The sequence below is a fragment of the Chiloscyllium punctatum genome, chromosome 8 (assembly GCF_047496795.1).
Source record: "Chiloscyllium punctatum isolate Juve2018m chromosome 8, sChiPun1.3, whole genome shotgun sequence".
NCBI classification, from domain to species: Eukaryota; Metazoa; Chordata; class Chondrichthyes; order Orectolobiformes; family Hemiscylliidae; genus Chiloscyllium; species Chiloscyllium punctatum.
This window is the reverse complement of record NC_092746.1, coordinates 66,019,991-66,034,773: the sequence shown is the minus strand read 5'-3', so window position 1 is coordinate 66,034,773 and position 14,783 is coordinate 66,019,991. Positions and strand designations below refer to the sequence as shown.

At 42.2% G+C, this 14,783-nt stretch overlaps 1 protein-coding gene across 4 annotated transcripts in view; it reads left to right on the top strand.

Annotated features, from left to right (window-relative positions):
• The first annotated feature begins 224 nt into the window (after nucleotides 1-224).
• The window catches only part of hacl1 (2-hydroxyacyl-CoA lyase 1), a 101,508-nt gene continuing 86,949 nt past the window's right edge, over nucleotides 225-14,783 (top strand). The window contains exons 1-5 of one of the 4 annotated variants that reach the window (XM_072575695.1): nucleotides 225-388; nucleotides 1,698-1,802; nucleotides 1,902-1,942; nucleotides 2,060-2,140; nucleotides 6,501-6,573. In XM_072575695.1, the coding sequence (XP_072431796.1) occupies nucleotides 305-388; nucleotides 1,698-1,802; nucleotides 1,902-1,942; nucleotides 2,060-2,140; nucleotides 6,501-6,573 (384 nt within the window). In that variant the 5' untranslated portion in view covers nucleotides 225-304. Of the gene's footprint in view, nucleotides 452-1,697; nucleotides 1,803-1,901; nucleotides 1,943-2,059; nucleotides 2,141-6,500; nucleotides 6,574-14,783 lie in introns of all 4 variants that reach the window. The other 3 variants (XM_072575696.1, XM_072575697.1, XM_072575694.1) reach the window with 3 other exon arrangements.

The following is a 14,783-nucleotide window of genomic DNA, read 5'->3' as shown; positions in this document are numbered from 1 at the left end:
CATTGAGCTCTTACGGGACTTGTATTGGTTTGTAATCTTGCACACAAATGCCAAACCACCGCAATGGGCTGAATTTCAAAAAAGCACACATCTTTTCCTATTACTTTATTGTTGAAAATTCCGCACAAAACACAACGAACAGAGCTTTCCAACAGGATATACATTCATAATGAAGTGACTCCTCTTCCTGAGCGACTTGCTTCTTCCTTTGCTGGGGTTGGTGCTGCAGTTTGTCAATCTCCGCACTGCAGCGATGTCGAGCTGTCTTTAGCAGCCGGTGACTGCTCCCTTTCCCCAGGTGGAAATGGCAGCTCCTGAGGGAGATGGTGGGCTACAGCCAGAGGAACTCAGCGGAGCTCAGGTCGTAGCAGAAGCACTGAGAGGGCAGGTGAGGAGCATTCACCCCAAGTGCTGCCAATCCACTGCAATAAATGAAACTTTATTGAAATCGGTAGGCTTCACCGATATAGGCCACTGTATGACTAACTTATTCGATTTCATTGATACCAATGTCCTCACCTTGGGGTAGGAAGCCACAACGTATTAGTTACAATCTGAAAGTAAACCTCTTCTTATGCCTGAATTTCTCCTTTCCTGATCACCCAATGCATTTGTTTAATGCTTGAAATAAAACAGAAACTCCTGGAAACATTCAGCAGGCCTGGCAGCAGTGTGACATGAAAACAGTTAACCTTTCAGGTCTGTGAGCTTTCAGAGCCCCTGCTTCATCCTCAGGCATTAGCTGCCTGAAGCAGGAGCAGCATTCCAAAATCTTGTGGCTTCAAATAAACCTGTTGGACTATAACCTGTTGTTGTGTCATTTTTGACTTTGTCCACCCCAGTCCAACACCAACACCTCCATATCATGGAAACATCAGAAAGCTTAATCTAAATCAGAAATTTTAAAAGGAAATTAGATAAAGAACTCAACTTAATGACAGCATTTTGAGATTATGGGGAAAAGGCAGGGAATGAAAATAAATGAATAGCTGTGTATATTTTAACTGGCATGCTGACATATGGTGCCTCTGTGGTTAGCACTACTGCTTCACGGTGCCTGGGTTTAATTCCAGACTTGAGTCATTGTCTGTGTGGGGTTTGCATATTCTCTGTGTCTGCGTGGGTTTCTTCCGGGTGCTCCAGTTTCCTTCAACACTCCAAAGATGTGCAAGTTAGGTGTATTAGCCATAGTAAATGTGGGGATAGGGTGAGGGAGCTAGGTCTGTGTGGAATGTTCTTAGGAGGGCCAGTGCAGTCTCAATGGGCAGAGTGGCCTTTTTCTGTATTGTCAGGATTCTGTGACTCAATGGCTGTTGTTTTGTAGAATAGTTGATGAAAGGTGTGTTGGAGCAATTTAAGAAAAAAACAATACATTTGATATATGAAGTGAGAAATAGTGAGCTGCAATTCAGTTATCATTTAAGTAAACATCTCCCAAACTCAATGGCCTCAAGTGCTGTTACTAAGAAAGACCACTCAGACTTTAGAAAGTGACCAAAGGTACTATCATAAGTTTTCCCTCTGGAATTACAAATTGTTCATATTCTCTGTATCTTGCACGTTTGCAACACACATTTATAGATACCAGAACATTTTTTAAGCTAATATCTGTGATCTGAACAGATGATTTCTTGCTGAGTTTACACTAAAAATAAACGTATAATAACCTGAAGGCCACCTTTCATGTTTCTTTGCAGAATCTTCGGTATATGTTTGGGATTGTTGGTATACCAGTGATAGAAATAGCCATGGCAGCCCAAGCTGCTGGGATTAAATACATTGGAATGAGAAATGAGCAAGCTGTAAGTAATATTCTGTGTACCGTCTGTCTGTTCTTTCAACAGTGTACTCAAAAAAATTCCATTAGTATTTTACTGACCTCATGTTTGCTGTTTAAACAGGCTTGTTATGCAGCATCTGCAGTGGGATATTTAACTGGAAGGTTAGTCTCTCAAAACATAGCTGGTTTTAAATCTCATGACTTTGCCACAATGAGCTTTTAATTGTATTTTTATCGATTTATCTGCAATTTAAACAGAACTGATTTTCCTCATTTTAGGCCAGGCATTTGCCTTACAGTCTCTGGCCCGGGTCTTTTACACACACTAGGAGGAATGGCAAATGCAAACATGAATTGCTGGTAAGTTCTATGAACTGTAACAGTTTGTGCTTTGCAAAAGAAACAGGCGCAACCATTGCAATTCTAGGAAATCAACCTGCAAATATATATTTAAACTGATAAATTTAAAGGCATTTTTGTAATTTCAGTTGTCATTGGGGATTGTCCTAGTTAACTATATATGGATCAGGCAGTGAATTTGAAGCTTTCTTTGTCTCCTATTCATTTCTACCTGGACAGTGAGCTGTTAACTAGTCAGTTTTGGGAAGGATGGGTGTTATGCTAACCCCTACAAGGCCCATGGGGACAAAAATAAAGCAGACCCAAGAAGCCCTAGTGTGACAGAGTGGTAGTATCCCTACCTGTGGACCAGGGTTCAAATCCCACTTGCTGCAGAGGTGTATAACATTTCTGTACAGGTTGATTGGGAAAAATCAGAAAGCAGATCCAGGCAGGTTCTTGTGGCACAAGGGTACTCTCCCTACCTTTGAGACAGGAGGCCCAAGCTCAAGTCCCACCTGCTCCAGAGGTGTATCATAACATCTCTGAATAGGATGATTTTGGATAAAAAAACAGATCCAGAGAGACTCTCTATCCCAGGCTGGGACTAATCAGGAGTAGTGGCTCTACCTTGTTGTTCAACAATGAACAATGTTTCTTTCTAGTCAGGTTTCCTGAGTTATTACAGGTGGAAAAGTTAAGCATTAGTATTCTAATCAAAAATTTATTTTTGTATGAAAGTTCCTCAACAGATATTGCAATGGAAGTCTTCTATTTATGTTAGTTAGTGTTGTAGTGATTGTAACAGGGTCAGTCAGGTGGACCTCATAGAATAGGAATTCCCCGATTGGGGTTGAGAAACTGGTCCAAACAGGGAGCCCCGGCTGACAGATATAAACAGGAATATCAGCCATCCGGTTCACTGAGAGCTGGCTTTGAGAGAGCTGGATCAATGTCAAGTACTCTCCACACATAAACAAAGGGTAACTTGGTGATGGGGTACCAGCCTCTGGAGTTATTTCAGGTGTTAACAGGAAGTGGTGCTGTCCCATTTTCAGGAACATATGTTTTTCAAAAGGGTAGGGGTAGTGAACAAATATGAGAAGGAAGAGTTGGTAATGTGCAGGAGGCCAATGAACTCCATTTATAAATAAGACCATAAGATAAAGGAATAGGCTGTTCGGCCCCTAGACCCTGGTCTACCATTCAATAGGTTTATGGCTGATCCATTGTTCATTATGTCCTCTTTCCTGCCTGTTCCCCAGAACCGTGATTCTTCTATTGATCAAGAATTTATCTATCTCAGCCTTAAATATACACAAGGACTTTGCTCCCATACCCTCTGTGGCAAGGAGTTCCAAATCCCCATTCTCTGAGAGCAGAAATTCATCCTTATCTCAGTCTTAAATTGGCATCTCTTTATTCTGAGACTATGACCTCTGGGCCCAGACTCTCCCGTGAGGGGGAACATCCTCTCAGCATTTACCCTGTCAATGAATCTGCCTGTGCTGAGTCTGATAGATTTGACCTATCCCCAGCCTTGCACTTTTGCCAAAGCCTTGCATTTATTAATGATCACTGTAAATTGTTTCTGTGCAATCTCCATTTTCAAAATTTGGAATGACCACAACATATATTATTAAATACCTTAAACACAATTAAAACAGTTTAAAACATTTTACAGAAGTGCTGTAATACAAAGTAGGATACCAAATTGCTTAAAGGAATATTAAGTAAAAGATGTAAAATCTGGCCAAGAATGTAGTTCTAGGAGCATTTGTATGTGTGAATTATGGGCAGGGGTAGGCCATTCAGTTCCTCAAACTTGCTCTGCAATTCAGTTGATCTGATTATGACCATAACTCCACTTTCCCATCTAGCCTGGTGACCTTTGACTCTGTTGTTCGTAAAGAAACAAACTACCTCTGCCCTAACAAATATTTAACGACTCAGCCTCCACTGCTGTGTGGGAAGTAATTTCCAATTAAATACTTCATCCAAATCGTGAGAAGCTATTAAACAGAATTCATACTTACATCACACAAGCCCCTATCAACACATCCTGCAGAGCATTTACATCGCTCAAATGTGATCCACCTCTTCCCAACCCTTACCATACCATGGGATCCGCTCCCCTCTTCCCCTGCTCCTGCCCTTACTCCCCTTCCCTCGCCGGCAAAACACAGTCCCCGCCCCCTAACCCTTCCCTCACTGTCCTTTGTAGCTCAACACACTCTCCTCTTCTCTTGCCCCTTCCCTCACTCCCAGTCCCTCGTTGCTCAGCACACTCCCCTTCTCCTGCTTCAATCGACCAGACACCATTCGACTATCCCTTGGCACTAGTCCCCTCTGCCTCCAGACCCAACCTGACAGCCCTTACTTTCGGCCCAACCAGACCCAAATCCCTGTGTGCTGGACTCCCTCCAAACCCATCAGCTATCTTTCCTGACTCCCCCCTTCTATGGTCCCGAATCCTTCCACACATCCTGGCCATTTACCTGACTACCTCACCATGTTTCACCCTATCCACTCGGTACCCTACCCCCTTTCCACTTAGCATCCTATCCATCTTACCCCTATCCAGATGGCACCCTTTCAGCTGGTACCTGACACCTCCACGTAGCCACCTAGCACCCTACCTGTAACCAAATCCCTAATATCACTCTTACCTTCTGTACTTACTGCTGTCAAAGTGGCTGTAAGGATTTTTAAATGTCAAAGCTCAGTAGCTCACTGCTATGAAAATAGAGTGTAGTTTGCTTTCCTTGAACAATTCAATCCTTTGAAAGAATTGTCAGAATAAAAGTCCACTTTTGCATTTCTCAAGTAGATGTGGAGATGGCTGGCAAGGCCAGCATTTGGTTGCCACCCTAATTGCCCTTGATCTTTTCATTAGGCAGTTTGCAGCCTGCCAGAATAATTGCAGATGATAATTACTACTCCATTTCCCCTTTTCTTTGTTTGGCTTTTCTCTCGCTCCTTCAACATCTCAAGGCAGGTCTTTTGATCCTTTGTTTTCCTGCTGCATCACCATTCCAGCTTGCCCTGAAGGTCTAACTCGCTCTCTGTGATCTTCCACTCTGTCACAGACTTTCATTTTGTCCGTGTTCCAGCCATCCCTTGCTCAAAGTCTCTAACTTTTCCCTATCATGATGGAAGGTCACCAACATTTCATGCCTTTCACTTATAGGCATGCCACCCCTTTGATCAGGGTTGAAAATGATAGGCATGTGGTATCTTTGTTACTGCCAGCTCTGCGGCCCCGCAGTCCCTGTTTGCAACTTCCTGCCTGCGTAATTGGGCAGCATAGCTGTCCTGAAGACAATTCAGACCCGTACCCCTCAGACCCATACCCCTAACAGTCACATCCAATTCTGCCTTCCTGATGGAGGTGGGTTCCTGATTTGAAATCACGTCTACTTCCCCATTTCCTGTCTCCAGCGGGGAATTCTGGCCCCAGGGTTTGCTGTCCATTTCAATGACAAATGAGGATATACAGTAGCACCTTTGCTGACAACATCATTACAAAATCATGTGTATCACTGTACCTTATGCAATTAAATATGACCGAATTCAATTAATTTGCTTTTAAAAGAAACCTGCACTGGGCAGCTAGGTGAAATATGAGTCTCTTTTAGATAGTTATTTTAAAGCAAGTTATATAGTATACATTGATTTTTTGTTTGGCAAGTATGTCCACTGACATTACATCTCATTGCATAATTTGAAATGTGTAGCTAGGTCTGCTGTGCCCCCCAAAACACTGCATCTTTTTAAAGTAGATTGCTTTCACCAGGTTAGATTTTTCTCAGTACAATTCAATCACCAAATTGCTAACAAAATATGGGTTCATGACTTTGGCATTACTTTTCCTTGGAAATATTGCCTGTACCTGGGAAGACATTGCTTTTTACTTTTTGCAATATTGAAAGACCTACTTGATACTTCTTGCATTTTTTACAGAGTGTGAACATTGCAGTTCAGTTAACATTATAGACAGAAGAAATTCAACATTCCAATTAAAGTTGCATATTTTGTAAGGCACTAAAGAGAAGAGAGTAGGTTTTTGTTGAGTAATGAATGGTTCTTCTCATGTGACATTTTCACATTGGTGCAGTAATATCGTGGCTCAATAATTTAGCTTAAGAGCACTTGTTCTCATTACCTGCTGCATAATTGTTCTATCAGGCTTCAGCTACACCAAGTTTTGGATAATGGTATTTTAATTTGAAGAAATTACATGTGAAGTTGAGGTGATTGATGTATTCCTGCCGAGTGCTCTAAGGTTGTTAAATATCAAATTTCGAGAACATTATGATTGTCAAAGAATGAAGTCCACTGTATGAAAAACCGTTGAATAAAAACAATGCTCTTTTTTCAGGCCTTTAGTTGTCCTTGCAGGATCCTCTGACCGAAATCAGGAAACAATGGGTGCATTTCAGGAATTTCCACAGGTTTGTTGGACTCAAAACTCATTAAAATTATTATTATTTGTATTTAAAAGATGTGCATCTGTTTGAAATTGGTGATGCTGCCATCTGTTTGGATGCAGTTATTGTAGTGAATGAGTGAAAGCTTTACCAAGTTAACATTATTGCCATCTCCTGGAACTCAGTGTATTTTTCAGGTTTAAAGTATACTGCCTGAGAAGGTTAGTTTAAAATATTGGGCAATGGATCCAATATTTTGCTGTATTCTGGCACTTTTAAAACATGCTGGATGCTTTATGATTTTAATTGTTAGCAACACCCAGCCCTGCTGTGCACACCTCAGAAATATCTGAATATTTAGCAATGCAAAGAAAATAAATGATTCAGCCTAACAATGATGATATAATAATACCAGTTTGGCTGCAGAGTTTGCCTGTTGTTCATTGTAATTATTTTTTTCACTTAATCAATTACCAATCATGTAAACTTGCTGTTATTCAGTTTATTTTAAATTAATAGATTATGTTGGTGGGTCATTGTTTCTGGATAGTTCTTTTAAAGAAAACAGTGGAAGTTCAAAGTGTGAGTTGGAGATATTACCTTTAATTGCAAAGCACATAAACTGATAATCTTCTTAAATGTAACAAATGGACCAATTGATTCCTTTTTCTTGAGAAATAATGTCCATGTGAGTGTTTAAGGATGGTACATTCTGACAAAAACTGTGGTATCATTGTGGGAATAGTAAATTATGGCACACAGCCAATATACAATAGCCATCTGCTGGCATATGTTAGGCCATATTTCCAGGAGCAGGAGGGAGGAGAGGAACAGGTTGGAATTGGCTGTCTAAACAACCTGTTTGCTTTTGAATGTGATAAAAGAGATAATGAAAGACAGTTCCTAAAACAAGCTCCTTTTTATCTGCCCCCAGAAAAAAAAACTTGGGGTGGAATTATGTAGGGGTCTGAGTGATGTGGACTATAGCAAGATTTGTGGTAGGATTGAATGAGAAATCTGGCATTTGAATGTCAGGAGCATCTCACACTATCTTTTAGATATTTTTATTCAGCCTGTTCTGACACACCTCTGGAGTAGGCAGGACTGGAACCCAGGCCTCCTGACTCAAATGTAGGGACAATACCACTGCACCACAGCAGCCCTTCGTGTCACCTGTAATGCATTTGCTTGTGATGAGGTTTTTGCTGTGCAGTAGCATGTTGCTAATTATAAGAAATTAATGTTTGTTAAAAACCTTGTTAACACCCAACTCACCTCACTACTATTGAGCTTCCATCTTACCAAATGCACCAAGCAAACTCGATAACCACAAATTTCAAAATGGAAATCAGAGTGTTGTCAGCTTGCTGCTTGCTCCTCCTTGTTGGACACCAGTGCCCTGCATCACTTGAATTATGCCTTCCCTACTTTCGTCTATTGAATCGCATTCATTTTTTTCCAGTCTAATGGAACTTCTCCTGACTCTAGGAAATTTTGGTAAATTACAACAGGTAAAGGTAAAGTCATCATGACCTTATTGGGTTGCTCTCTTATTCGAGAGAGATGAATGGTGGTGAATTTAACTTGACGGCATGTGAGCAGTTAGGGTCTATATTAAGAAACTGAGCCAAAAGGGTAATAATCTTCTGATTACTACCTGAGCAACAAGTGTATTGGCACAGGGTCAACAAGATTAAAGAGGTAAACGCATGGCTTAAAGTTTGGTGTGGGAGGAATGGGTTTGAATTCATGGGTGATTGGCACTAGTACTGGGCATTTATGCTGTCCCTGACTTTCCCTTGTCCTCCATGTTTGCACCCTCCTCTCCTTCTTACATTTCTTCCTTGGGATGAGTTTCTGCTGTGCCTGCCGAATTACCCCCAGAAATCCAACCAAAGCTGCTCCAATGTCTTCCCTCCTAGGGCCTCATCCAAACAATTCTGGCCAGCTCCTCCCTCAACTTTACTCAACCGTAGCACTGTTATATCTGATTCCAGTTTTTCCCTCTCAAACTGCAGGGCGAGTTCTATAATATTATGGTTACTGGCCTCTAGGGGTTTCTTCACTTTAAGCTCCCTAATCAAGCCTGCATTGTGACACATCACCAGATCCAGAATTTCCTGTTCCTAAATGGGCTCTATCGTTAGCTGCACCATAAAACCATCTCAAACATTCCACAGATTCTTTTGCTTGGGATTTGTGACCAACCTGACATTCCCAGACCACCTACTCATTGAAGCCTCCCTGATTGTTATAAGAGTACCTTTCTCACATGTCTTCTCTATTGCCTGAGATGTACTGCTCAGGCTGTAAAAAGCTCTGGTCAGACTGCAATTGGAATAGTGTGAGAATGTTTGGGCTCACTGCTTAAGAAAGAATGTGCTGGCATTGGGGGGGGCTTCAGAGGAAGTTGACAAGAATCATAGAATATAGAACGTAGCTTTCGGCCCTTGATGTTGTGCCGACCTGTGGATCCAATCTGAGGCCTATCTATCCTGCACTATTCCATTTTCATCCATATGTTTATCCAATGACCATTTAAATGCCCTTAAAATGACGAGTCTACTGTTGCAGGCAGGGCATTCCATGCCTCTACCTACTCTCTGAATAAAGAAACTGCTTCTGACATCTGTCCTAAATCTATCACCCCTCCATTTAAAGCTATGTTCCCTCATGCTAGCCATCCTTGTGACCTCAATCCTATCTAGTCTAACAGTCTGTATTTCAGTATTCTCCCTGACATTATTGTCTTTTTCCAGTGTGAGTATATATGAAAATATTCATTTAGCGCTTCCCCTATTTCCTCGGACTCCAGGCCCAGCTTCCCACTACTATCTTTGATTGCCCCTAACATTCTCTAATCTTTCTTTTATTCCTGATATACCTATAGAAAATTTTAGGGTTTTCCTTGATCCTATCCGCCAACATGGTCCCCTCCTGGTTCTTCTTAGCTCTTTCGTTAGGCTAACTTTTAACTCTCAAGCTCCCTAACTGAGCCATCACATTTCATCCTAACATAAGCCTTCTTCATCCTCTTGACAAGAGATTCAACTTCTTTTGTAAACCATGGCTTCCCCCGCTCGACCATTTCCTCCCGCCTGACAGGTACATACTTACCAAGGACATGCAGTAGCTGTTCCTTGAATAAGCTCACATTTCAAGTGTGTCCATCCCCTGCTGTTTCCTTCCCCATCCAATGCATCCTAAATCTTGCCTAATCACATCATAATTGCCTTTCTCTCAATTATAACTCTTGCCCTGTGGTATATATCTATCCCTTTCCATTGCTAAAGTAAACATAATTGAATTATGGTCACTCTCACCAAAGTGCTCACCTACTTCCAAATCTAACACCTGGCCAGGTCCATTACCCAGTACCAAATCCAATGTGGCCTCGCTCCTTGTTGGCTTGTCTACATACTGTGTCAGAAAACCCTCCTGTACTAATTGGACAAAACCTGACCCATCTAATGTACTCAATTTACAGTATTTCCAGTCAATTTTTGCAGTTAAAGTCTCCCATAACAACTACTGCACCTATCCAGAATTAGCTTTGCTATCCTTTCCTCCCTATCTCTGGAACTATTCGGAGGCCTATAGAAAACTCCCAACAGGGTGACCTCTCCTTTCCTGTTTCTAATCTCAGCCCGTACTACCTTAGGAGACAGTCCTCAAATATCCTTTCTGCCACTGTAATACTGTCCTTGCTAACAATGCGACACCTCCCCCTCTTTTACCGTCTTCTCTGTTCTTACTGAAATATCGAAATCCCGGAACCAGCAACAACCATTCCTGTCCATGCTCTATCCATGTCTCTGAAATGGCAACAACATTGAAGTCCCAGGTACCAACCCATGCTGCAAATTGACCCACCTTATTCTGGATTCTCCTGATGTTGAAGTAGATACAAACCAAACTACCTTCCTGCTTGCCGGTCAACTCTTGCGACCTTGAAACCTCATTTCTGACCTCACTATTCTCAACCTCCTGGAAACTGGAACTATAATTTAGGTTCCCATCCCCCGAAGCTGAATTTGTTCAAACCCTTAGTTTAAGGAGCATAAGCAAATTTTTCTCCCAAGGATATTGGTATCCCCCTGGTTCAGGTGTAGACCATCCTGTTTGTAGAGGTCCCACCTACCTCAGAATGAGCCCCAATTATCCAGGTAATCAATACCCTCCCTCCTGTACCGTCCCTGTAGCCATGTGTTCAGTTCCTCTCTGTCCCTATTCCTGACCTCACCAGCACGTGGCACGGGCAACAAACCAGAGATAACAACTGTTGTTCATTCTAGCTCTAATCTTCCACCCTAGCTCCCTCTATTTCTGCCTCAAATCCCCATCTCTTTTCCTCCCTATGTCGTTAGTGCCCATGTGGACCATAACTTGGGGCTGGTCCTCCAGGAAATCACGAACCCTGGCACCTGGGAGGCAGCACACCAACCTTTTCTCATTCCTGCAGAACCTCCCATCTGTCCCCCTAACTATGGTGTCCCCAGTACTGGATTAGTGGTGCTGGAAGAGCACAGCAGTTCAGGCAGCATCCAACGAGCAGTGAAATCGACGTTTCGGGCAAAAGCCCTTCATCAGGAATAAGGGCTTTTGCCCGAAACGTCGATTTCGCTGCTCGTTGGATGCTGCCTGAACTGCTGTGCTCTTCCAGCACCACTAATCCAGTATTTGCTTTCCAGCATCTGCAGTCATTGTTTTTACCTCTATAGTGTCCCCAATGCCTAATGTTCTGCTCCATTCCCCACTTCCCTTCTGAGCAACAGGGACAGACTCTGTGCCAGACACCTGTACCCCATGGCTTACTCCTGGTAAGTCATTCTCCCCAACAGTATCCAAAATGGTCTGCTTGTTAATGAGGGGAACGGCCACAGGGGTTCCCTGCACTACCAGCTGGTTCCCCTTCCGTCCCCTGAGTGTAACCCCTACCTGCCTCTTTCTTGCACCTGTGGTGTGACTAACTTGTGGTAGCTTCTCTCAATAACCCCCTCCACCTCCTGAATGATCCAAAGTTCATCCAGCTCCAGTTCCAGTTCCCTAACACGGTTTTCGAGGAGCTGGAGTTGGGTGCACTTCCCACAGATGCAGTCAGCAGGGACACTAGTGGTGACCCTTACCTCCCACATTCTGCAGGAGGAACATTCAACTGCCCTAACCACCATACCTACTATTCTAAATTCCCAAAGAGACTGTAGAAAAAAAAGTATAAAAAAAACTAGTTACCTTACCAATCCGGCGCACAGAACCTTTTCCCTTGGTTAGAGAAGGAGGTTGGGTGGGAGACATTACCTAAGTAGTGTTTTGGGTATTGCAAGCACCCATAATATATAACTTCACTTGCTCAGCAGCCCTGTGTCCACTGCTGCTCAGCATGCACTCCACCTATTTTTGAGGTAAGTATTTAAAGCATTAACCGTGCATCAGCTCCACCACCCCCCCCCCCCCCCCCCACCCAACCCGGAGGGCCCTCATGCTTAAGGTAAGTTTTTAATTCAATGATTCACCTTCCTGTCAACCCCCAGGTGGATGCTGCTGAAACAACAATGGCAGTAAGTGGGAAATTATCCCGAGGATGAATGGCTTGTCATGTCAGGAACAGTTAAGGATTCTGGTTCTCTACTCAATGGAATTTAGAAGGATCAGGTGGGAATCTCATCAGAAGTTACAGAATACTGAGTGGCCTGAATAGAGTGGATGTGGAGAAGATGATTCCACTAGTCAGAGAGGCTGAGACCCAAGAGTGAAAGGATGACCCTTAGAACTGAGAGGAAGAGGAATTTCTTCAGGTGATCTTGTGGAACCCATTGCTGCAGAGTGCTGTGGAGGCCAAGTCTTTGAGTGTTTTTAAGATGGTTAATTTCTCAATTGATAAGGAGATCAAGGGTTTCAGAGAGGAGACACAAGAATGCATGTGACTGCCTCCTGAAACACAGCGTCCAGGTCAGTCTCCCCCTTCCTGATGTATTGCGGTGTTTGAAGCTCATCACCACTGAAACCAGAGTTCCTCAAGTAACCTTCACTTGCTAAAGATGTGGTCACTATGAACCACAGTCGGGTCCAACAGTTCCCATGTCATACAATTACAACACATTGCCTGACCCAGCATTCCTAATTTATTTACTTATTTTGAATTTGATTTATAAAAGTTTCCTACTCGTCTTTTTGTGTGTAATCTGTAAGTTCTTACCCCCTATTTACTTTCAATATGCAAGTAACCTGTTAGAGATAGCCAAATTAGCAGCCATTACCAACCAATGAACTTAAGCTTTCCCTGTGATTTCAGTCTTTGTTTTGTGCTGAGCACTTTATTCTGGGCTTCAATTTATCCCAGACTAAAAAAAAGTACGAACTATGAGCAAAAAACACTTCTTCCCATCTGCACTGAATTCTCAAGCTGCCTCCTAATTCGCCAAACTATATTCTCACTCGGGCTGTGTCTCACTCTGGGTATGATCTCTCCTTCCTGACCATCCTGATTGGTACCAGAAAATAAAAGGAACAGACAGTAATTGTGAATATCATATTACAGAGCTGAAAAATGTGTTGCTGGAAAAGTGCTTCCTGAAGAAGGGCTTATGCCCGAAACGTCGATTCTCCTGCTCCTTGGATGCTGCCTGACCTGCTGTGCTTTTCCAGCAACACATTTTTCAGCTCTGATCTCCAGCATCTGCAGTCCTCACTTTCTCCAATGTCATATTTACATTAAGGAACTGTAAAAGTGTCAGAAAATTTGAAAATAGAAACAAATAGAAACAAACTTAAAAGCTTTGTATCTTAATGGACGAAGCGTTCGGGTTAATGTAGGTGAACCAACAGCACAAGTTGAGGTAAATGGATATGATCTCATAGCCATTATGGAAACGTGGTTACAAGGAGATCAGAACTAGGCACATAACATTCAGAGATATTTGACCTTCAGAAAGACTGGAGGGTTGGAACTGGTGGTGGTGTAGAATTGTGGACAGTGCCGAAGGATGTTGCAGGTTACAGAGGGACATAGATAAGCTGCAGAGCTGTGCTGAGAGGTGGCAAATGGAGTTTAATGCAGGAAACTGTGAGGTGATTCACTTTGGAAGGAGTAACAGGAATAAAGAGTACTGGGCTAATGGTAAGATTCTTGGCAATGCAGATGAGCAGAGAGATCTTGGTGTCCATGTATGTAGATCCCTGAAAGTTGCCACCCGGTTGATAGTTTTGTTAAGAAGGCATACAGTGTGTTAACTTTTATTGGTAGAGGTAGTTTCTTTACTCAGAGTAGTAGTGGTGTAGAATGGTCTGCCTGAAATAGTAGTAGACTTGCCAACTTTAAAGACATATAAATGGTCATTGGATAAACATATGGATGAAAATGGAATGGTCTAGGTTAGATGGGCGTCAGGTCGGTGCAACATCAAAGGCTGAAGGGTCTGTAGTGCACTGTTATGTTCTATGTTCTATAGAATTGTTAATAATAGATGGAATGAGGACAACTGTGAGAGATAATCTAGGCTCAGATGATGTGGGGACTATTTGGGAAGAGGTAAAAAAAAATGCAAGGGAACGAAGACATTACAGACTCCAAAGAGTAGCCACTCTGTAGGAAACGCTATAAATCAGCAAAGAATAGAAACATGTATTAAAAAAGGGCAATAATTATCGTTGACTTTAATCTTCATATTGATTGGATTCATTAAATTGGAAAGAGCACCTACAACAATAAATTTATAGAGTTAATTAAGGATCCTTTCCTAGAACTGACCAGGGTGCAGGCTGTCTTAGATCTGGTAATAGGTAATGAGGCAGGTTTAATGAATGACTTCTGAGTAAAGGATTTCTTAAGAAGGAGTGCTCATAATATGGTCGAACTCAATATTCAGCTTGAGTATAAGAAACTTGGGTCAGAAACAATTATGTCTAACTTAAATAAAGGGAACTGCAATGAAATGATGCTAGGGTTAGCTAAAGTGAACTGTGTGGATAGATTGGCAGGAAGGACAGGAAGCAAGCAATGGCAGACAGTTAAGGAGGTACTTCATGACACTCAGCGCAAATTCATCCCAGTGAGAGCAAAAGATCCTAAGATAGGGATAAACAAGCCATGGCTAACCAAGGGAGTTAAGAAGAATGGTAAGTTGAAGGAAAAGCATTTATGGAGGCAAAAAATCAGTGATAGTCCCGAAGTCTGCAATAAGTTCAGAATCTAGTAAAGGAGGAACTAAAAAGATAATAGTGATACAGAAAATATT